General features: G+C 31.4%; 1 protein-coding gene across 1 annotated transcript; it reads right to left on the reverse strand.

Annotated features, from left to right (window-relative positions):
• Positions 1 to 1,980: 1,980 nt before the first annotated feature.
• On the reverse strand, positions 1,981 to 25,591 carry LOC140918813 (uncharacterized). The gene is made up of 3 exons (XM_073363611.1): positions 25,409 to 25,591; positions 24,252 to 25,242; positions 1,981 to 2,175 (listed from the first exon to the last, which is right to left on the reverse strand). Exons 2-3 carry the CDS (start codon positions 25,230 to 25,232, stop codon positions 1,981 to 1,983), a joined length of 1,176 nt encoding a protein of 391 aa, XP_073219712.1. The 5' UTR covers positions 25,233 to 25,242; positions 25,409 to 25,591.
• Positions 25,592 to 26,522: the final 931 nt, after the last annotated feature.

A 26,522-nucleotide genomic window follows, 5' to 3' on the forward strand; every position in this document is an offset into this window, starting at 1 on the left:
TTTGTGAATAAATCAGCAATCTATAAAGAAGAAGAGACAAATAGTACAGTAATGGTTCCATGCTGAAGATGATGACGTGTAAAATGACAATCAATTTTAATGTGTTTGGTGTGTTCATGAAAGACCGAGTTGTGAGCAATTTAAATAGCACTCTTGTTATCACAGTGTATCGGAGTTGGTTTAGAAAGAGAGATACCCATATCAGACAAAAGCGAACACAACCAAATTATTTCAGCGGAAGTGGATGCCAAAGCACGATACTCAGCTTCTGTAGAGGAGCGAGAGACAATGTCTTGTTTCTTACTCTTCCAAGAAATAAGAGAGTCTCCAAGAAAGATACAAAACTCTGTGGTGGACTTATGATATATGGTGTCACCAGCCCAATCAACATCAGAATAAGCTTGTAACTCTAATGACGATGATGATGGAAAGAGAAGGCTTTGAAATTGAGTTCCTCGAAGATAACGAAGAATCCGAATAACTGTTGCCCAATTTATTGTAGTGGGAGAGACAACAAACTGACTAACAATATGAATAACATAAGCAGTGTCAGGTCTGGTAATTGTAAGATACACTAAGCTGCCAACCAAAGTACGATACAAAGTGGAATCTGGTAAAGGAACATCATCCGAGGGGGCATATTTCACATTCAACTCAAGAGGAGTATTTACTGCTCTAGTATAAAAAAGACGAGCCTAGTCAAGAATGTTGACAATGTACTTGGATTGAGAAAGAAGGTAGCGTCTAGGAGAGTAGGCAACTTCAATCCCCAAGAAATAGCGAAGAGTTCCCAAGTCCGCCATCTCAAACTGTTTGGCTAACTATAATTTCAACTCATTGATTCCACTAACATCATCACCTGTAATAATCATATCATCAACATAATGAGAAAGTATAATGCGACCACAAGTGGTGGACCTTATAAACAATGCATAATCATGTTTACTAGAGCGGAAACCAAAAGAAGTGATCACAGTAGAGAATTTCTCAAACCAAGCTCGATGAGCCTGTTTAAGACCATATAGAGCCTTTTTTAACTTACATACTTCCCCTTGATTATGAGAAACTCCTTGTGGATGGACCATATAGACTTCTTCATGAAGCTCACCATTTAAAAAAGCATTTTTTACATCTATTTGGGAAATATGCCACTGACGAATAATTGCAACTACAATAAGAGTACGAATAGTGGTCAACTTGCCTACAGGAGCAAAAGTTTCTTCATAATCCATACCATATTGTTGAGAGAAACCCTTAGCAACAAGACGTGCTTTGTAGCGCTCAACTGACCCATCAGACTTAGTTTTGATCTTGTATACCCAACGATACCTAATAGAACGTTTTCCAAGAGGAAGAGGTGCTAATTCCCAAGTATTGGTTTTGTGCAATGCAGATAGTTCTTCTGCCATAGCCTGCTGCGAAAGAGGATCAAGAGCAACCTCTTTATAGGAAGAGGGCTCAAAAAAACTGTGAATAGAGGTTAAGAAAGAAACAAACAAAGTTGAGTAAGTGGAATAGACAAAATCAGGTAAATGAGTAGACTTACGTTGACGAGAGGGGTAACGACGAGGATCAACAATCGCAGGGGGTGGTTGGACAGCCGGGGGGACAAAAGGGATGTCATCATATGGAGTATTAGTATTTGTCCTGCAATTCTCAACATTACAATCACTAAAAGCATAATCATTAGGACCAAACAGATTAATATGGGTTAGTTCAGAACTCTTAGTAATCTGAGAATCAGAGGAAATAGAGTAAAAAGGGATGTGCTAAAGAAAAACAACATTACAAGATACATAAAGTTTTCTTGCATGAGGATCATAACAACGATAACCCTTTTGACCATCCCCATAACCAAGAAAAACACACATGGCTGAACGAGAAGACAACTTACTGCGCTTTACTTGAGGGAGAAGAACAAAACAAGTAGAACCAAAAACTTTCAAAGAATAGTAATCAGGGGTAGAAGCATACAATTTTTCAAAGGGAGACAAATCTGATATGATAGAGGGAATGAGCAGTCTCTATGATATGACGGTGTTTCCTTTCACCAACTCCATTTTGCTGAGGAGTATCAGTAAAAGATGTTTGGTGGAGGGAACGAGCAGTCTCTATAATACGACGGTGTTTGTTGAGCAAGTAATTCAGGAAGTTCATTAGAGGTATATTCACCACCTAAATCATAACGAAAACACTTTATAATAGAATTATGTTGAGTTTTGACCATTGCACGAAACATATGTTAAATGTCAAAAAATTCAGACTGATTTTTCATAAGATAAACCCAACAATAACGAGTATAATTATCAATAAACGAAACATAATATCTAGATCCACCTTTGGTGAGAATCAGTGATGGATCCTAAACATCATAGTGAACTAAATCAAAAGGCGCATATGGAAGAAAAACACTTTTACTAAACGGTAAAGCTGGAAGTTTAGCAAGTTTACAACCACAACAATATGAGATATCACAGGTTTGTAACTATCCTAAGGCTCTAGTAGAAGCCAAATATTTTAATCTAGAAGCAGAAACATGTCCAAGGCGAGAATGCCATAAATAAAAACTAGAAGATAAGGAATTCAAGCGAAAACTAGATAATAAGTCAGCAGTAGTTGTTGAGGCTGCATTATCTGGGAATCGCAGGTTATCCAAAACATAAAGTCCCCACTGTCTATGACCTGTCCCAATCAGCCTCCCAGAATGTGGATCCTGCACACAACAAGAAGTTGAAGAAAACATAACCGAATAACCGAGATGACATATTTGACTAACATAAGCAAGACTCAAAGTAAGATCAGGAATATAATAAACATCAGAAAGAGATATGTTAGGTGTGGAGACAAAACCAATGCTTGCTAGTGGCATAGGAGTGCCATCAGCAGTCATAACCGACACAGACGAGACAGGTTTCACAGACACAAAAGATTTATCATCGTATGTCATATGATGAGATGCTCCCGAATCAAGAATCCATATGGAATGAGATATACCTGACATATCAGAGGAGTTCAAACCTTTAGAAGAGGTGGCAGACATGGCATGTGATCGAGTGGCAAGAAGTTTTTGAAGCTGTTCTGCAATATCAGATATTTGGGAAGTAGTCTCAGATGAGTATACAAAACCTGAACTAGAGCCAATGGTAGGAGGAGCAGAAGCAACAACATTGGATGATGGCCCCCTAAAATTCTTCTTATGTGTACTCCCCAATTTCGGACAATGTGTTTTCCAATGTGCTTGAAAAGAATCATCCTTAGCACTAGCCATAACAAATAATGACAGGAAAATACGGCAAACACAATGTGTTCAAGCGCGATATCTCCCACTGCATATGTCATTTCGCCGATCCAGCCGTTGAAGACGAAGTCCTGAATGTTGGGAACCTGCTGTCCAAAAATCATCCCGATCCAACGGTTAACGAATGTGCAATCGATGTTTTTGTGAGACTGATTTAACAAAATCGGGAATAGGGTTACTCTTCTCTTTTCTCTTTTGGTGGTTGCCTTTCCTATCAAAATAGTTTCTCTCTTCTTTATAGTAGATCCCAAAATCAACCAAAGCTCTGATACCATGTTAACAATGAAATGAGGAAGAAGAGAGACAACCACTCTAGAGTTTCATAACATAGAATGAACCAAACTTGAGTTAATAGGGTTACAATGAGTATATATATAAAAGAATAGAAATATCTAAAATACCCTTACTACTAATATATAATAACATTATCTAACAGCGAAAGTTTGCCAAATAGATTGTTAACTTCAACTAACTACTCTAACAATGATTTTGTAGTTTTACTCTCTAAATTTTGTTTTTTAATAATATTATCAATTTCTCAACAAGTTTCACTTAAGTAAGAAAGATAGAGCAATATTTCAATTATTTCATACCTTTAAGAATTTCAAATACGAGATACACATAAGAATCTGTACCATGAACAAATTCATAGAAATCAAGAACTATAGTACATAAACATAGTGGAAGAGGACAAATATTTTCACATAGTTTCAAAACTCACTCCAACTATTATTCAAGTCACATAAACCATTATCAACATTCAACAATGATGCCACATAAGACTCATAATCACTCAAATTTGTATAAGAGATGAACATGATTTTTAACTATTTCAAAAATATATTTAACAAGTATTTCTAACAATAATAACAATAGGTTATTGTTGTCTCTTTTATCGATGATGAGTTATCAGGGTAGCTAGTCCCTCATACTCATGTAGTCCACTAGTTACGATAATCATAAATATAGTCATTCAAATTCAAACATGTATATTAAAAAGTATCATTAACCTGGTTCAGGAGTGCGAAGACGGCGCCACAACTCTTACTCCTTACCTCAAGTTAAAAATTCACTTAATTACACATTCACATTAATTTATTTGTAATTTACAAGCAGTAACAACAATACTTATATCAATATATAATCAATAATTCGATTGAAGCAATGTAGAACTATTTCACTTTTAGATGCTCTCGACTAATCTAACTCTATACACTAATTCCCAACAATTAGAACACTTCAAACACAAATAATTTAATACTTACATAATCAAATACATAATCATATACACATTCACATACTTAATCCAAAAATTAGCACCAAAATTTTAGTTCATCTCATAACTCAAACGATGTAACCTATACTCATAGAACTCTAACTACTTCAAATCAATCACGATTATATTTTCTTTTGAATTAATCCTCACTTAAAGGTTACAACAAACTAAAGCAGAGATTTCCAAGTAGCAGCTAAGATAAATAATTATTTACTAGAAGATACAACAAGCTACGAAAACAAATTGAATCTAGTAGTACATAAATCACTCTAAAAGTTATACATCATTCTAAAAAATGATATTTAGACTTGAATTATTATAAAATGTATCACTAATCATTTAGCGGGAAAAAAAAATCATTGAGAATTCAAAACTTTTCCTTAAATTACTTTTCAATAAATTACGTCTAAATAAAAACAACTAAAATAAATCACATTTCTAAATACAATAAAAATAAAATAAATCACAGGTATTTTTAAAATCTATAAGATTTCTAAAATTTCACTCGTACTATAATCATCAAAAACACATTTCTAAGTAATTAATCACTATAAAAATTATTATGTTCAGCTTATATTTTGAAAGAATTTAGAATCCAAAATACGTTGATTATAGAATCTGTAACACTCCAAATTTTATAATAAATCATTTTATTTATCTAATAGGATTTTAAACAATTAATTTAGTATTGCATGTGTTTAAAATATGTGTTGACATATAATTATGATTAATTTCCCTTACATGTATAATTGCTATAGTATGATAATTTTATAGAGATTTAAATTAGTGAATAAGATAAATTGTTAATATTGTATTTATTTATTCTATTTAATATTTTTTGTGTAAATTATTAGTATTGTAATATGAGTATTTTGGAGAATAATACTTTAATTATTATGGATGAATAGAATGAGTGAGTAATATAATTTTTTTAAAACTTAAATAATAGAAGTATAAGTTTGAGTTAGCTATCAACACCCCTTATATTTTCTGCCTCAGCTTGCTTTTCTATTGGGCTTTGTTGATTTTGTACCTCACTTTACCCAAAACCCCAAATCAGATTTTGCACCTCGTTTACCCTAAACCAAAATCACAAACAGATTTCCCGTTTTTACAGCCTTGCACTGCCGCCAGTAATGGGTCATCACCATCTTCACCAATTTCTTCCATTCCATGGTCGAATAACCCATCACAATTTCTTCCCGATCAATCATCTTCGTCTAGACCTGCTATATGAGATACTCATAATCAGAAAACAAGTCACAATACATCTCTAACAACCGCTACATGTGATATTTTTTGATAACCGTGAATTCCATCAATGTCCCCAAACACCATATTTGAAATCACTGTTCTCGACTCTTTCATCTATGGGAAGAACCGCAATCAAAATAACCAATCATGACCTAATCGAAAATTCTAACCATCGCCTTCAAACCTCGATTTTGGTCGTTGTAGTGTTGACCCGAAATAACGAAGATCAGTTATGTGACCTATGCGTCGAGAGCTTTGTCCTACAATATTCGTTTCTCAATTTAAGCAAAATATGTGATAACTCGTTATCGTCGGTGTTACAGTAAATGCTTTCTGATCAACCTCACATTCATTGTTCATTTGTTTTGACCTGTCATAATTAAAGTTAGATGCTGATGCAATTTTAATTTTAATTTCAGTGTTGTTATCCTTAAGCACCGTTTTGAGTCATCCATGTCGCTGCAATTTGGTTATTCTCTGGACCGCTTTCAAACGATTTATTTTTGGATTGCTCCGACATTGCTGAAACTTAATGCATACCGTAAGAAATCGTCAAATGAGGTATGGGCTGAGAGAGAGTTCGAATTCATGAGTGTAAATTAAGTGAGATAAACGGGAAAAACCGTATTTCCCATAATTCATTCGGGGCTTGCTACATACAGCTGAAGCCCTTTGAGTAATAATTAACTAATGAGAAAACTTGAATTTGGTGAGGCTAAAATACGAGTTAGAAACTTTTATAGGGTGTTGTTTGATTTAAATTTTGAAGATTGTGTGGTAGTTGAATTATTGTAGGATTGTGTATTTGACGTATTATGTGCTTTGTTTATATCTACCATGATATTGTTATATGATATAAAATATGATGAATTGTTATTAATTCAATATCAATTGAAGTAGTGTGTGTGAATAATTTAGTAATATCATATGTGAGTGAAAATCATATATTGATGGAGTTTGTGTATTATGATGATAAATTTTGAATGGGATATATGACTATGAAAATATGTATTGATGATTACTTGTTGAATTATGATGTTACCACCTTGAAGAATATCACGAAATGTATATTGCGTTGTATTGAATAGTGATGAACTTGACTTGTGTCAATGATGGTCCTCTTAATGGAGTGAGTAACCTAGACCAACGAGGGGAAAAAATAGATGTTGATAAATTTTGAAGTGGAGATTATTTGGTCATCATATAGGTAGGGCCTGACAAGCCTAGTGATTTCAGGGAAGTATAACTGAATGAGCCTGATCGTGGCGGTCTACTATTGAGCCTTAGGGCAAGATTGTTAGACCTTGGAGGTATTCGGGTGGGGAACTCCTAGGTGACTTGGAGGTAGCACTCCAAATGTCGGGAGCTACCATGCAACACATGTTTACCTCGACTGTCACGTATATGTGTCTCGGGTTGAGTTGAGGGGATCTATGAGGACATGGCCAAATTGAATTGTCCGTCCACTTGTGTGGTGGCATAGTATCAAGCCTCCTAACCAAGTACTTCAGAGTTAGAATGGTACCAAAGGAAGAGGAGGAGTCTAGAGTATAAGAGCATGCATAACATTACTTGATTTGTGTGTTTACTTACTTGATGTTATGGATTGTATCAATGTTTTACCTTGATCATTCTTATTGATTGTGATTTAATATGATACGGTGTTTACTATATTTTACAAGTTATTCTCAATTACTTTATACTATTACATGTTTTCGAAGCTCACCCCTCGTTGCTTGTGTTTGGCTCTTGCGAGAGCGCAGTCATTTCAGGTTATCATTTGGTGATCCATGCTCTGATAGGTGATACTGGGTGAGAGAAATTTATCGTATTTTATTGAGTTATGAAATTAATTTAGATTTTTGTAAATTCGATTGATCAATTGTGTTATTTTTATCTTTTATTCGGATGTAGAAATTAGTTGTCTATAAGTTAGCACGTATTTTTATGTTAGAAATTTTTATTTAATAAACCTCAACTGTATTCGATATTAAAGGATTTTTAATTGAAATTATTTTTATGCAAGCATTTGTGTAAGTGTGAATGTGACTACCTGAACTTTATAGTTTAAAAGAAAATTTTTATACTGTATTTTGGAACCGCTGCGAATCTTTTTCAAAACTAGTGTATTTTACTTTTTATTTCAATTTGGGTTTAGGGTGTCACAGAATCCAAAATACATTGATTATAGAATCCAAAATACATAAAATACATTGATTATAGAATCCAAAATTTAGATAACTTTTCAAAAAGAATTTCACTATTGAGATGACTTTTAAAAACTTTGTTTTTTTTTTTCCATCTTTTTCCTTCTCCTTCTCAATTAGCAGACATTTTATCATTTGACCCTTTTTTATTAGTACCATTATAAATCACTAACGAGGTTCTTAAAATCTGAAACTCTATGTCAAGTTAAACTCTGATGAGGTCGTAATATCAAAATCAATCATTTCAAAAAATATCTCAACACTTTCTCGGTTCAATATTCACACCACCCACCTCTAAACCAGCATAACAAAAACTCTTTTTGAATTTCTTAAAAATAACATTGAATAAAATTAGTAGTGTAGAATTATTGTTATTTTATAAATCAACAAAAATTCAACTCAATTTAATTTTTTAAAATAGTCAAAAGTAATTCAAACAAAATTTATTTTAATTTTTCAAAATAAGTCAACATTTAATTCTTCAAAATGTCAAAAATTCTAAGTTCTAGCAATCTCTAATATTCAATCATTAATATCAATTAATAATATGAATTTCCTAATATTTCAAAACTACTACTTACCTATGATATTCAAGAATTATTAATAATATGAATTTTCTAATAATTCAAAACTACTACTAACATTCTAAAATAATTTCGTTAACAAGATCAAAATATTAATAATCATGTTATGACCCCAAAGGCAAGTTCTCGATAGTTAGTATTAGTTCGATCAATTAATAATTTCAAACATATAGTTAGTAATTAAAAAAAACTATTTCTAACTATCCACTATAACAAAAGAACAAATAATTAAATTTAGAAACACAAGTCAAATCAAAAGATAATTAACTCAATCATGTCAATAATTCAAAATAACTCACAACAAGAATAAGCGAGTAGTTAACAATTAACAATCATATTTCATAAAATAATATTTTGGAATAGAAAAATACATTGCACTTCACACAATAATAATAGGTAACCGTTTCATTAGCAAGTAACAAAGTAAACACAATTAGCTCAAGATTGACAATTTACTAAGTGTTTCGACACAAGGTTGACAATTGACTAATGACACATAACCCGACCTGATTGGAGCTCTAATACCACTAACTACACCCTAAAATAATATATATAATAATTTATATCATATTTCTATAAAATTTGCAGCGGAAAAATAAAAATATGTTTTTCAAGAAAATAAAAACTTTTATTTTTAATTTAGAATATCACGTTTGTCAAAAATCAAAAGTAACACTTTAATTTATTTTCTCCATTAAAATAGTGCAATCTCAATAAGCTTGATTTAGGTATAATTACTTGATTTAATTATAAAAACTTACTAGTACTTATAAGGTTTTCATACAAAAATTCATTTCAAAATAAATAAGTAAAATACAAATTAAAACCCTTATTCCCACTATCACCTATCAGAGTTGAGTTCCTCTCAAATTTGAACTTCAAGACTCATTAACATGTAACAACTGCAATTTTGCAAACGTAGGGCCAAACCCGTCAAACACAAACAACGAAGGATGAACTTGATTTAAGTATAAATTCTTATTTTAATTCAAAAAACTTACTAGTAATAATGTTTTCATATAAAATATCATTTGTAATTACATAACTAAAATATAAATTACAACTCTAAATTCCCAGTATCACCTATTAAAGCGGGGTTTCTCCCAAACTTGAACTTCAAGACTCATTAACCTACAATAATTGTGATTTCGCAGACGCAGGGCCAAGCTTGTCAAACACAAACAACGAAAGAGGTGAGTTTCGAAATCATGTTAATAGTATAATATAAGTAAGAAGAACACGCAACAATCATAATAGACCGTATCATAATCACATTACGATATATCAAAATATTTAAGTAAATAGTATCATATTATAACATTAAAATCACTCAAGTAAAATCATCATCTCATTATATAATATGCATCAAATCATCTAAGAGTAATTATTATTACTTTTGAAACACATCAATCACAACAAAACAACCACAAGGAAATACAATGCTATGCATCAGCTTATACTCTAATTCGCAATGTGGTACCATTTTAACTCTGAAGTACTTGGTTAGGAGGCTTTATACTATGCCACCATTTCGGTGGACGGACAATTCAAATTGGTCCTGTCCTCAGAGATCCCCTCAACTCAACCCGAGACACATATAAGCTACAATCGAGGTAAACATGTGTTGCATGGTAGCTCCCGACATTTAGAGTGCTACCTCCAAGTCACCTAGGAGTTCCCCACCCGAATACCTCCAAGGTTTAACAATCTTGCCTTAAGGCTCAACAGCAGACCGCCACGATCAGACTCATTTAGTTGTACTTCTCCAGAATCACAAGGCTTGTCAGACCCTACCTATATGATGACAAAATAATCTCCACTTCACAAATTCTCAATATTTATTTTCTCCCCTCGTTGGCCTATGGTACTCCATTAAGACCGTCATTTAAAACACAGATTAGAATTACACTTATTTCATCGACTATGGGGTTACTTCAATATTCTCATCACAATTTATAACATCACTATCATTAATCAGACGTCATCACATAAACTCATCACAATCTTATACCATCAATCTCATCAGTCATACATCATCACATAGACTTATCACAATTTTATAACTTCATTATTATTAATTATACATCATCATAATCAGATAAACTTATCAAAATGCATTCACCTTTTATTATCACATCACCTAAACCTGTCTAGTCAAACACATACATAAAATTCATTTGACATCCAATATCACAATAATATCAAATATCACACATTTAACGATATTAAATCAAATATCACAATAATATCAAATGCCACACATTTAATGAAATTAAATCAAATATCACAATAATATCAAATGCCCAACATTTAACGAAATTAAATCAAACATCACAATAATATTAAATACCACACATTTAACGAACCAATCAACACCATATAAGTATTTCTATTCCATATTTTAATCTCACAATTTCTATTTTGCACATTAATTAATTTATCACTCAAAGGGCTACTGCCATTCTTAGCGAGCACTGAATGAATCGTTTGGAAATACGGTTTTCTTGTTCATCTCACAATATATTATACTCATGAATTCAAACACTATCTCACTTCTTACTTTATTTCGACGCTTTCACACACGAAACTCTCAATATAACAAAAACATATTACTAATAATTGAAACTCTCATATTCAAAATAATCTCTACAATTGTACTTATTTCACAGAATACTCAGATTATAATAATACCATCATATTAGAAAATAGTCAAAATTATAAAATAAATAAATATAACATCAATATTTTATATTAATTACTAAATCATAATAAATATATATAAAATCACAATGTCATAACAAGTATATAAAAATAAACAAAATCAAACACAATATCAATTTTATCTCAAGATAATTATTTATAAAAAATAACTAAAAATAGAAAACAGTTATAAATAATTGGAATATAACTACGTGCTTACTTAACATCACGGGCACAGAAAAATATTACATTAATTGGGTACGCGTATATACACGTAAAACCACATAAAATCTTTATCTTTAAAATATGACACTAAAATACTATTATTTTTTTTTCAAAATATATCAAATAATAAAATATAATATTTATTATTTATATCGTTCATTTAATCTAATATTTATAAAACTAGCACATCATAGAAATCACCTATATAACGAAAATTATCCCAAAATTTATCAACATATATTAAAAATAATTTAACATCAAATTAATTATTTAAAATCATATTTAATTAATAAAATAGTTTATTATAAAATTTGAGGTGTTACAACTCTCCACTTGTTAAAGAATTTCGTCCTCGATATTTGCTGTGAGTGAACTAATATCTAACTTACCACCCTCAAGATTCAAACTTAGTCTATAAACATATTTAAGACATTCAATCTCCAATTAAGAACAACTTGTAAAAAATCAACTAACATAGCATGATAGACTAACATGACAAAATAAATCAATTAAACACATAACATTTATCATTCAATTATGAAATAAAATGCTATCACATTTATCATTCAATTATGAAATAAAATACCATAGAGTTACTCACTGTAATTTACATATAAACATAACATATAGATTGTCAATAATAATGTAGTTCATTTAATTTGGTTAAATGAAACACATTTCAAGTACGTTGCCAATTTCAACTAGTTCTTTCAAATCAAATATTACTAGTTTTACTCCTTAAAATATAGTCTAAATCCTATCACCAAACATTCAATAAATTTAACTTAGATATGACAAAGAGAACAATTTTTAAAATATTAAACACGTCTTACAACTTAATAATATTATAATAGATTGACAATCAATTACTCTATAAAAACATACTCTGTATATAATCAAGGAGAAAGGAAGAAAAAAAACTAATGATAGAGATACTATTTCCCAATAACACATATTTAATAATTAAATTCATTCAAATGAAATAAGCAATTAATATGTTTTTTAACTATTTAAAAAAATAAAATTAAAAGGTACTTCTAACGAAATAATGAGTTATCGTTGTCTCTTTTATTAACGATGATGAGTCATCGGGATAGCTAGTCCCTCCTACTCATGTAGTCAACTACTTAAATAACTATAATTGCAGTCATTCAAATTCAAACATGAATAATTAAAAGTATCTTTAACGTGGTTCAGGAGTGCGAAGGCGGTGCCACAACTCCTAGTCTTTACTTCAAGTTAAAAACTCACTTAATTACACATTTCTAATAATTTATTTGTAATTTACAGATAGATATAACCACAAAAGAAAGGACACTTGCATCAATATGAATCACCAATTAAAATAAAGAAATATATAATTATTTCACTTTAAAACACTCTCAATTACTCTAAAAACTATTCACAAATTCCCAATACTTAAAACGCCTGAAACACAAACACTTTCACATTCACCTAATCATATATACATGCATATAAGAAATTCAATAATTGGCATCATGATGTAGAATATTCTCTTAGCAATCCAACAACTACAAATTTATCACAACTAAAGTATTAATTAATTTGTTTTTTTTTGTTGAATCAATCTTTAACATTTAACAAAAATTGAAACAAGATTTTTCAATTAGCAGGTAAAGTAAGCAACTATTTTTTTTTTTACTCGAAGTTAATATAACAATCTTAAAACACAAATAAATCTCGTAGTACATAAATCATTTTAGTAGTTAATCAATACTCTAAAATTAGATTTCAAATACTTAAATTATTTTAAAAGAATCACTATTCTTTTAATACCATAAAATAATTTTTCTTTATAATTCAAAACTTTTCCTTGGATTACTTCTTAATAAATCATACGATTTTTTTTAAATACTTTTAAAATCAATAAGATTACTAAAATTTCACCAATATCTTAACCACCAAAATACCTCTTAAGATATTTAAGCACTCTTAAATTTTTTTTTCAACCTATATTTTGAAATTAAATCAAATCATGTATATAAAATTAAATACAAAATTTTATAATTCACCAAGACTTCTAAATTAGTTATATCTTTTTTTTTTCTTTCTGATTTTTAAAAACTATTTTTACAACAAATCTTCTAGATTATTTAAAAAAAAAACAGCACATAGTAAAACTTGGCGTAAATTATTTTTCTCTTGGCTAATCGAAATTTTAAATAAAATCATCATAAATATATATTTTTATTATTATTCTAAGAATCAACACAACTGCAACACAATCTAATTCTCTAAAATAAGTCAACAATAATTCACTCTATAAAATATTTCGTTTTACAAATAAATCAAATTTAATCCCTTCACAATTCTTTGTTTCTAAAAGTCTAACTATAAAATTTCAACCAACCTTGGATGTTCAAGAATTACTATAGCTAATAATATGAATTTTATACTAATTCAAAATAACAACGAATGTCCTAAATTTATTTCAAAAGCAATATAAAAACATTAATCATTTAGATACAACCATCAACACTTTTAAGTTATTTAAAATTCAAATCCACACTTTAAAATAAACTATTTTAACTTTATTTTTTATTTTCCTTCTCTTTCTCAATTAGTAGACGTTTTATCATGTGACCCCCTTTTTTTTTAGTACCATCATAAATCACTACTGAGTTCTTAAAATCTAAAACTCTAATATCAAGTTAAATTCTAATGAGTTCATAATATCAAAATCAGTCAATCAATAATTCCAAAGGAAATATTCCAACACATCCACTATTCAATATTCACGTCAGCCCCTCTAAACCAACATAACAACAAATCTTTTTGATTTTCTTAAAAACAACACATAGTAAAATATGATGTAAATTTTCAGCTATTTTAAGTAGTAAATAAAATCGATATTATTATTGTTACTTTATAAACAAACTCAATTTAATTTTTTTGAAATAGTCAAGAGTAATTCAATGAAAAGTTATTTTTCATTTTACAAAATAAGTCAACTCTAACTCCTTCATGTAATTTTTTTTTCTTCTAAGTTCTACCAGCTCTAATATTCAATAATAATTATTATTATTAATATGAATTTCCTAATATTTCAAAATTACTGCTAACTTTCTAAATTGACTTCATTAGCAAGATCAAAACTTTAATAATCATGTAATGACCCTATAAAGACAAGGTCTATCAATCAATAATTAGTATTATCTCAATTAAATTAATAGTTTCAAACATATAGTTAGTTAATAAAAAAAAATCATTTCTAACTATCCACTATAAGAAAAGAGCAGCAAATCAAAGTTAGTACCACAAGCTACAAGTCTGATCAAAAGTTAATTAGCTTAATCATTTTAACAATTCAAAATAACTCAAATCTCAACAAATACACAACACAACCAGAACGAGCAAGTAATTAACGATAACAATTATATTCAAAATTAAGAGAATCCACAACATAATCAGAATAAGCAAGTATTTAACAATTAACAGTCATCTTTCAAAAATCATGTATTGTAATGGAAAAATACATCACACTTAACACAAGAAAAATATATAAGTGTTCTAGTACCTAGCAGGTAACACGGGTAAACACAATTGGCTCAAGGTTGACAATTAAATAAGATAACTTACACATAACCAACTCGGTCTGATTGGACAGACCTACTCTGATACCACTAATGTGACACCCTAAACCCCAAAATGACATATATAATAATTTATACTAGATTTTTTTGAGTAAAATTCGTAGCGGATAAAGAAAATTTATTTACAAGGAAATAAAAACTTTGCACTACGCGAAAAAACGGCTTTTACAGCGTTTTTTTTAAGCCATTTACAGCGCTTTTTCAAAAAAATAAGCGCTGTGGAAACGAGCGCTGTAAATGATACAACAGCGCTTTTATAAAAGCGCTATAAAACATGTAAATACAACGCGCGCTTGTTATGCACATTTTACAGCGCTTCTTCACAAAAAGCGCTGTAATATGCACCCCGTCATATGAGTTACGGGTGTGCATATTACAGCGCTTTCTCACAAAAGCGCTGTAATATGCCCACCCATAATTTCATATATGGGTGTACATATTACAGCGCTTTCTCGAAAAAGCGCTGTAATATGCACCCCGTCATATGAGTTATGGGTGTACATATTACAGCGCTTTCTCGAAAAAGCGCTGTAATATGCCCACCCATAATTTCATATATGGGCGTACATATTACAGCGCTTTCTCGAAAAAGCGCTGTAAAATGCCCACCCATAATTTCATATTATGGGTCTGCATTTTACAGCGCTTTTCTTGAACATATTACAGCGCTTTCTCACGGAAGCGCTGTAGAAGGTGCACCATTAAAGCGCTTTAGAACAACATTTTACACCGCTTTTTAAAAAAAGCGCTGTAAAATGTGTTATTTTTTTTTTTTAAACGCTGTAAATTAATTATTTGAAATGAAAAATGCTTTTTAGCTTTTTATGGCACTTTTTTTAAAAAGCGCTGTCTTTTATCTTTGTACCCAAAATTATTTTTGATCCAAAATCACTTCACAATCAGTAGAACAGAACATATTACAGACAATCAGTAGAACAGAACATATTACAGACAATCAGTAGAACAGAACATATTACAGACAATCAGTAGAACAGAACATATTACAGACAATCAGTAGAACAGAACATATTACAGACAATCAGTAGAACAGAACATATTACAGACAATCAGTAGAACAGAACATATTACAGACAATCAGTAGAACAGAACATATTATAGACAATCAGTTCACACAATCAATAGAACATAAATCAGAACTCTGTAACTTTTTTAACATATATGTAACTCTGTAATTTACAACCTAAGTAACTACATTCAGATACATATATACAACCTAATTTACAACCTAATTACCTACATTCAGATCCATTATATAATAACTAACAGATCCATTATATGCATATATTGTGTCCTATGATCATTTACATATAATAACTAACAGAATATACATTATATGCACTAGCTACCATATAATATTCAGATCCCTTGCCCAGCACAAGCTATTTCCCAGAAAATCAAATAATTTTCATGTCAAGCACGTACTGACACCATTCTTCCTTTAATTCCATCAGATCTTCCTCAGAATATGATGGACTGGAATTGGCAAAGTACTGCAATATAAAAATTGAACATATTATATTAAGTTAGTATCAAATATATAGATAATTTATATATGAAAATCATATAATGCAAATACCGTACCGTTTCTGGGATAATAGTTTTATTCTTCTCAACAATCTCCTTCATGAATCTCAATATGTAGTACCCACAGTCGATGTTATTTGTTTGACGAGGGCACTTTATTGAGATCCATGTAATGTTATTAGACTTCTGCTTCGACACTTTAGCACCTCTTTGAGCTCGATAAACTTTTAAGGCACTATCGAATGAATAAATGTGATTATTAGAGCATGAATATTTATATATATATATATATATATAAATATTCATGCTCTAATAATCACATTTATTCATTCGATAGTGCCTTAAAAGTTTATCGAGCTCAAAGAGGTGCTAAAGTGTCGAAGCAGAAGTCTAATAACATTACATGGATCTCAATAAAGTGCCCTCGTCAAACAAATAACATCGACTGTGGGTACTACATATTGAGATTCATGAAGGAGATTGTTGAGAAGAATAAAACTATTATCCCAGAAACGGTACGGTATTTGCATTATATGATTTTCATATATAAATTATCTATATATTTGATACTAACTTAATATAATATGTTCAATTTTTATATTGCAGTACTTTGCCAATTCCAGTCCATCATATTCTGAGGAAGATCTGATGGAATTAAAGGAAGAATGGTGTCAGTACGTGCTTGACATGAAAATTATTTGATTTTCTGGGAAATAGCTTGCTGCTGGGCAAGGGATCTGAATATTATATGGTAGCTAGTGCATATAATGTATATTCTGTTAGTTATTATATGTAAATGATCATAGGACACAATATATGAACATGCATATGGATCTGAATGTAGTTTAGGTTGTAAATTAGGTTATATATATATACGTATCTGAATGTAGGTAATTAGGTTGTAAATTAGGTTGTATATATGTATCTGAATGTAGTTACTTAGGTTGTAAATTACAGAGTTACATATATGTTAAAAAAGTTACAGAGTTCTGATTTATGTTCTACTGATTGTGTGAACTGCTTATGGTATTTGAATATGTTTTGTTGTTGTGTGCACTGATTGTGAAGTGATTTTGGATCAAAAATAATTTTGGGCACAAAGATAAAAGACAACGCTTTTTAAAAAAATAACTGCCAATAGCGTCGCTTAAGAACTTCATATCTCCATCGTTGTCCGGTATGGGCAACGGTGCAGTTGGTTCGAAAGCAACCGTAGGCGATACTTTGACATGGCCCGCGGGGATCGGAATATTGTGCAATACTTCTCCCGAAGTATTGTGCAATATTCCTTTTCCCACCTTCCGTTGAGTCGGCGAGGACAAGTATAGGACACATGTAGTGACACCCTACATCAATAGTTAAAACATAAGTACAGTTAATATATAAGTTTGTTTAATACATAAGTAATTACATAAGCAAGTAAGTAGTAAGTAATTAATTACCTCGGGAATACTCTTCAAACCGACGTTGCAACTCCCGGTTTCACTCTCCATTTGTATTTCAGGTTGGAGCTGAACCGGAAGTTGCTTGTCTTTATTCGTATTCACCAAGAGTGCCACTTGCTCCGATAAGATTCTGAGCTTCTCTAATACTTCCTCGTTGGAAGGTTTTTGGCGCTTCTCTTGAGGAAAAAAGCTTTTGGGAGTTACGCCAAATCCTTTCCCCCTCACTCGACCGGAATACTCAGGGACATTAAACACTTTCCCAAGAATGTCCCTGCACGTATCCTTGTTGCCCTCTTGAGTTTCAGAACTTTGTTCAATAGTTTCCTAAAATACATGTAACATTAAAAAGATAAGTTCAATAGCATTTTTAAAATACAATATTAAAAAATATTAAAGTGATAATATACTTACACAAAGTTCTACAACTTTCTTGACATTTTCATTATCAACCACTCCTTCTTTGTTAACACGCGCTTCCTTCCATAAGATATGACGACCCAAGGGTTGATCGGCTTGGGTGTCTTTTCTCTATTCGTTAAAATCATAAACAAAATAATACAAATTAGTTACACACTATAGTTTATAATACAAATTACAAGTGATGTTTAATTACTTACAATTTTTTGTTCAAGGCGTGCATATCCCATACGTGATTTCTTGTATGGGTGTTTTGGGTTGCTTGCCCGTTCGCGATTTGCCTTACTAATATTCTATATAAAAAAAAAATAGCAATTGTGTAAAAATTTAAAATACGCTACGAATATGAATAATAAAACACAAATGCTAATAAATTAATCACTTACGACAAACGCCGGGTCAGAACGTTTGGAAACAAATGCACTCCATTCATCCTTTGATATATAATGTTGATATATCTTTGGAGGTTCAGCATTTGTGTTTCCTTCTCTATCTTTTAGATAGAAATTTGAGAGATGGGATCTAAATCCACGATGGATTTTCCCAGCAACTCTCAAAACATATGACTTTCGTTCCTCATCAAGAACAAAAGTGGTCTGCAATGAAAACAATTATAAGTAATGTATTTTACAGAAAAAAAATTATAAATGACAAAAGAGTAGATCAAAATATTTACTTGAATGTCATTCCAGATGATATCTTTGGCATCCTTCAACGCCTTATCTCTCCAGTTGTCTATTGTTATTGGGACATTTTGACGAACAACAGCCCCAATGTAGCTTACAAACATGGAGCTGTTGGGGTCAACTGGCTGACCACTCTCGTTCCAGCCAACCTAATAAACTCATATAGTAAGTACATGCCCTAAACCCTAAAAAAAGATAAAAAAACACACAGCAAACAGAGTATATATAGTATACCTCAAATTTAATGCCACTGCTCCGTGCTTTAATCACCCTTTGCATGATAGTTGCACCACGTTTGACTTCTTTTTCGTAAGTCTTAGAGGTGCCAACTTCTTCATTTTGAACTTCTAAATCTTTGTTTGTATCCATTTAACTACAACAAGTTCAACATGCACTTTAGTATAACATCAACAAGCTCAACATGGATCATGCATTATTATAAACAAACTCAACATGTATCAGTATATCTTAAAAAAGCTCAACATGCATTCTAATGATTACAAAAATTTAATAACATCAATACCTGAATAATGATGGTTCGAAGAAAGACGAAATGCAAAGAAAAGAGGGTTTGCAGAAAGTTCACAGAAATATGGTTCACAGAAATACGGTTTGAAGAAATACGTAATGAGGGTTACGTATTTCAATGAAAATATATTGTGTGAAATGGGAGAGATGATCTTGGATGGAAATAAGGTTCGAAATGAAGGAGATGATCGTGGAAATAAGGTTCGTAAAGGACGGGATGATAGGGTTTGCAAAAGAAGAGAAGAAATGAAGGTTGAGATGAAGGTTACGTAATGAAGAGGAAACTGAAGAGGTAACTGTTATATATACGTAACACTTTTACAGCGCTTTTTATAAGCCTTTTACAGCGCTTATTTTGTAAAGCGCTCTAAAAGGCTTCTTTAGTTAAATTTTTAAAAGGCTCTTTTACAGCGCTTTTTTCAAATAAGCGCTGTAAAAGACCTCCGTGTGTTATTATGTTATTTGAATGCCTTTTACAGCGCTTTTTTCAAATAAGCGCTGTAAAAGACCTCCGTGTGTTATTATGTTATTTGAATGCCTTTTACAGCGCTTTTTTCAAATAAGCGCTGTAAAAGACCTCCGTGTGTTATTATGTTATATGAATGCCTTTTACAGCGCTTTCACACATAAGCGCTCTAAAAGGCTTCTTTAGTTAAATTTTTAAAAGGCTCTTTTACAGCGCTTTTTTCAAATAAGCGCTGTAAAAGACCTCCGTGTGTTATTATGTTATATGAATGCCTTTTACAGCGCTTTCACACATAAGCGCTCTAAAAGGCTTCTTTAGTTAAATTTTTAAAAGGCTCTTTTACAGCGCTTTTTTCAAATAAGCGCTGTAAAAGACCTCCGTGTGTTATTATGTTATTTGAATGCCTTTTACAGCGCTTTTACACATAAGCGCTCTAAAATGTCTCTTTATGTTAATTTTAAGAGGCTCTTTTACAGCGCTTTTCCCAAATAAGCGCTGTAAAAGACCTCCGTGTGTTATTATGTTATATGAATGTTTTTTAAAGCCTTTTACAGCGCTTTTCCACATAAGCGCTCTAAAATGTCTCTTTATGTTAATTTTAAAAGGCTCTTTTACAGCGCTTTTTCCAAATAAGCGCTGTAAAAGGCCTTATTGTTTTTGTGTTTTGTTATGTTATGTTATTTTTTAAACAAGCTCAACATGCATGCAAAACCCACATAGTAGTAACTGGTCACCACAAAAATCCCTTCCTCTTCACCAAACTCTTCTCCTTTTATGCATCTTCTTCACAAACATCAAAGCTTACTCTTTCACAATTCAATCTCCACCTCAACACCCTTTTTATCTCTTTACATTCTCTTTCCTTCTTAAATCGAAACTTAATTGGTATTCAGGATCATTGCCATGTTGCGAAAAATGGGTTTGTGTCTGGTGTTTTTGGGGATTCCCATGATGCGTACAAGGTGTTTGAAGAAATGGGTTTGTGTCTGATGTTTTTTGGATTCCCATGATGCGTACAAGGTGTTTGAAGAAATGGGTTTGTGTCTGATGTTTTTTGGATTCCCATGATGCGTACAAGGTGTTTGAAGAAATTAGGTGTCTGATGAATATTATTTTTAAAGCTTTTTTACAGCGCTTTGTCAAATAAGCGCTGTAAAATGTCTTTTTTACTCACTTTCAAAAGAGTCGTTTACAGCGCTTTGTGTGAAAAGCGCTGTAAAAGGTATAAAACACTCATTATTTTATTTTTAAAAGGATCTTTTACAGCGCTTTTTAAGATAAGCGCTGTAAAATGTCTCTTTATTTTATTTTTGTGTTTGGTTTATTTGGGTTGGGATGACATTAAAAACATTTTTATCATTGTTTATTGGATTAAAAATATTGTTATCATTGTCTTTATCACAATACTTTAGGAGATGATGAATTATTAGAAATGAGTATTCTGAAGAATCTATATATATATATGCACTGAGCAAAAGAGAATCTCTCTATTCAGTTCAGTTCAGTTCATGTAAATTACTAATTTATATTCAGTTCAGTTCATGTAAATCAAGCTAAATATAAAACACTCATTGTTACATGAACTTGGTATAAAACACTCAAATCAAGCTAAATATAAGCAGAAAATAAATTAATCAGAAAATAAATTAATCAGAACTTAGTATAAAACACTCAATTCAGATTACATGCATATTTACAATAACACAGTTCAGATTACATGCATAGCTTATATAAAACAATTAAACATATATATACATTAAGATGCCCTTCTTCTTTTCCTGGTGACATTCACATTTGTTTGTCCATTTACAATACGAAACGATGGATTAATCCAAATTCCCTCATCATGATCATCTCTAAGATATAAACCATCATCAGTTGAATCAATTTCATGTGGTTGTTGTGATGTTGCAAATAAAAGATCATTACCAACATCTTCATCATTATTGTTATCATCACTTATTTTATTGGTCGATAGGACAACAGACCATTTATCATTAGAAGGATCAGTGACATAAAACACTTGTTGAGCTTGCGACGCTAAAATAAAAGGCTCGTCTTTGTATCCCACCCTATTAAAATCGACAAGCAAGAATCCTGACTCATCAATCCGAACGCCATTATTATTATCGACCCACTTGCAACCAAATATGGGAACACGAAACATTGTGTAGTCTAACTCCCATATGCGCTCGATAACCCCAAAATATGATAGATTTGCATATATTGGGTTTTTGTCTTTTGCACTTGAGACATGCATCGCTTCAGCTACGAGAGTGACTCCACTATTTTGCATAGTGGTCTGATCATCTTGTTCTTTGGTATAAAATGTGTAGCCGTTAATAACATAACCAGTGTAAGAAAAGACATGTAAGCTCGGACCATTTGCTAGCCACCTCAATCTATTTGAAATTGATCCGGGGTCTATATCAAATTTTGACATTATGTGATTTTTTAACCATGTTACAAAACTTCGATTGTGCTCTCGAGTTATCCAATTTTGATTCCTATTCATGTTCAAACGAGATAACTGATCAATGTGTATTGTAACATACGGTTGAACCTCATCATCATTGTGCAGAACATACAATTGTGCCTGCTCCCATTCTGTCCTTGATATAGTCAGTAGTCTCCTTCCAGTTATCCCTTCTCCTGATAGTCTTCCCGAATGACGAGACATGGGAAGCCCTATGGATTCAACATTGGACAGATATTCAGTACAAAATTCAGCAGCCTCTTCAACAATGTATCGTTCAGCAATACAACCTTCTGGTCGACTTCTACTTTTTACGTACCCTTTTAATATTTTCATATATCGTTCTATCGGATACATCCATCTCATATAAGCTGGCCCACAAAGTTGTGTCTCCTTAACCAGATGAACAGTAAGGTGAACCATTATATCAAAAAACGATGGTGGGAAATACATTTCAAGCTCACACAAAGTAACAACAATTTCCCTCTGCAATGTCGGTAATTTCTGAGGGTCGATCACTTTACTACAAATTTCCCTGAAGAAGAAACATAATCTAGTTAAGGCTAGTCGAACTTTTTCAGGTAAAATGGAACGTATACCTATTGGTAGCAAATGCTCCATTATAATATGACAATCATGGGTCTTCAAACCTTTTAACTTGAGGTCTTTCATACAAACCAAATTTTTAATGTTCGAAGAGTATCCTTCTGGAACTTTAACTTCGTGTAGAAATTTACATAAAACAATTTTTTCCTTTCTAGATAGAGTATGAGCGGCTGGAGGTAGATATGTGCGATTTCCTTTCTTTACTGGAGCCAGTTCATTTCTTATTCCCATATCGACCAAGTCCAATCTTGCATTGACGCCATCTTTAGACTTTCCTGGAACATTGAGTAACGTACCAATAACACTTTCAAATACATTTTTTTCAATATGCATCACATCGAGGAAATGTCTTACATACAATGACTTCCAATATGGCAATTCAAAGAAAATTGACTTTTTCTTCCACCCAGTTTTCACCAGCTCTCCCGCAAAAGGTTTGCCAAATTTATTGGTCAAACCTTGTACTTTTTCAAGTATTTGATATCCAGTCGGTGCTAAAGGAGCTTTACCTTCCTCTGATTTTCCATTGAATGCATTTCTCCACCCACGATACTGATGACTATAAGGTAAAAATCTACGATGTCCAAGAAACACATTCTTCTTACAATGTTTCAACCGCATCCAATTTGTACTCTCTTCACATATAGGACATGCACACTGACCTTTAATGCTATATCCTGATAAATTACCATATGCTGGAAAATCATTAATTATGCCGAACAACATAACCCTTAAATTGAAACATTCTTTCTTATACCCATCATAAACTTCCACACCTGTCTCCCACATACTTTTTAAATTTTCGATTAGAGGAGTCAAGTATACGTCGATATCATTCCCCGGTTGTTTGGGTCCAGAAATTAACAGAGACAACATCATAAACTTACGCTTCATACATAACCATGGAGGTAGGTTATATATTACCAAAATCACAGGCCACGTGCTATGTGAGATGCTTTGAAGACCATGTGGATTCATTCCATCAGTAGAAAGTGCAAGTCTTAGATTTCTTGACTCTATCCCGAATTCAGGATACTCGTGATCAATTTTTGCCCATTGTGGGGAATCTGCAGGGTGTCGAAACATTCCATCTCTAATTCTTTCATCTGCATGCCATGTCAAGTGTTTTGAATCTTCTTCACTGCGATACATGCGCCTAAATCTTGGTATTATAGGAAAATACCACACGACTTTTGCTGGAGTAGATTCTTTCTTCTTATATCGAGAGACATTGCATTTCGGACACGCCTTAAGTAGTTCATATTCGTTTCGAAATAAAATGCAATCGTTAGGACACGCATGAATCCTTTCGTAACTCATTCCAATAGAACACAAAATCCGTTTAGCCTCGTAGGTCCGACTGGGAAGTTCATTATCATCTGGCAACATATCTTTTATGAGTGTTAATAATTCCGTAAAGCTTTTATCAGACCATCCATTACTCGCTTTTAAGTTGTACAACTTTAATATCGCTGACAGTCTTGTGAATTTAGTACAACCATTATATAATTCTTTCTCTGCATCACTCAACAAACTTTCAAACATTTTAGGACAATCTCGAAGATCTTCTTCAACTGCTTTTGCAATCTCATCAACTCGGTCCGGCTCATATGTATCTGTATCGAAATCAGTTGAAGCATATGTAGAACTATTCTCAAAATTAATGTTTCCTTTTTTTTTCTCACCATGTCTTATCCAACATGTGTAGCTTTGATCAATTCCATTACATACTAGATGTCCTTCTAATTCATCTTCTCTAACACGTTTTCCAAAACAACATTTTAAACAAGGACAAACTACTCTATTTGGATCTTTTGCATTCTTCACTGCAAACTCAACAAACTCCTTCACTCCAATTTCATACTCTTTTGACAATCGATTGGCTGAAATCCATTTCCTATCCATATTATACCACCTATATAAATGCAGTAACAAAAATAATAAGCTTTCAAAACATATCAACAAGTTTCAAAAAGAAACCAATATCAACTAAAAATTTCAAAACAGAACAGATCATGTGGTATGAGTTTTTGACAATTTTTGACAATTTCAAAACAGAACAAATCATGTGTAAAAAATACCTTAGACAACGTAGATGGCCGCACAGTACGTAGAGGATATTAGGGTTCGCAACGTATATAATTATTTGAAAGATGTAGAGGATATGAGGGTTTCCAACGTATATAATTATTTGAAAGATGTATTTTACAGCGCTTGTGAAAAAAGCGCTATAATAGGTAGTTAAATTCAATGAAAGCGCATGTGTTTTATAGCGCTTGTGAAAAAAGCGCTGTAATAAGTAGTTAAATTCAATGAAAGCGCATGTATTTTACAGCGCTTGTGAAAAAAGCGCTATAATAGGTAGTTAAATTCAATGAAAGCGCATGTGTTTCAATTTGAGGTGGATGCATTTTGTCTCTCCCTATTATATTGTTTTTTCTAAACCATTTACCTTTTAATCTTTTTGAATTTCAACTTACATTGTTTATAAACTTATATTAAATATTTATTTCATTTTCTAAGAAAAATAGCACAAAAGCAACAAATGCCATCGTGAAACTTCTGGATGTGAGTGAGATAAAACTATAAACTGTTAGGTGAAAAAATTTCGATGATAGAGTATAAACAATGAACCTAAAAAATCCAGATATTTAGAAAAATAAAGGAAAAAGAGACAACAATTCTTGCATCCAAACAAAAATAATTTCATAGGATAAACGTTTGTCTATAATTAATTAGTTAAAATTAGTATAATTTAATATCTTCTAAATAAAATGAGAATACTTATAATTATTAAAAAACCTTATACAGGACAAATAATTGTTACTAAAGAACTAGCTAAATGAGAATATCTTCTAAATTATTATTATTATTATTATTATTATTATTATTATTATTATTATTATTATTATTATTATTATTATTATTATTACTATTATTTCTGTTATTACCTTTTTTATACGTATATAATAATAATTATAATTTTAAAATAATTAAAATCAAGTAATAATAAAATCGGACAACACATAAATATTCTACGTGTGTTTGGATTTCTTGTACTGGAGATAGTAGGAGCAAGATTTTCCCTTTGTCAAACCAAATTAATAAAAAAAATATTTTTCTTTCTTTTATTAATGTAAATAATTTATTTTCCTTTTTATTATTCTTTTAGGAGGTAAAATAAATAATTAAATA

The sequence above is a fragment of the Cicer arietinum genome, chromosome 7 (genome assembly GCF_000331145.2).
Source record: "Cicer arietinum cultivar CDC Frontier isolate Library 1 chromosome 7, Cicar.CDCFrontier_v2.0, whole genome shotgun sequence".
Lineage (NCBI taxonomy): Eukaryota > Viridiplantae > Streptophyta > Magnoliopsida > Fabales > Fabaceae > Cicer > Cicer arietinum.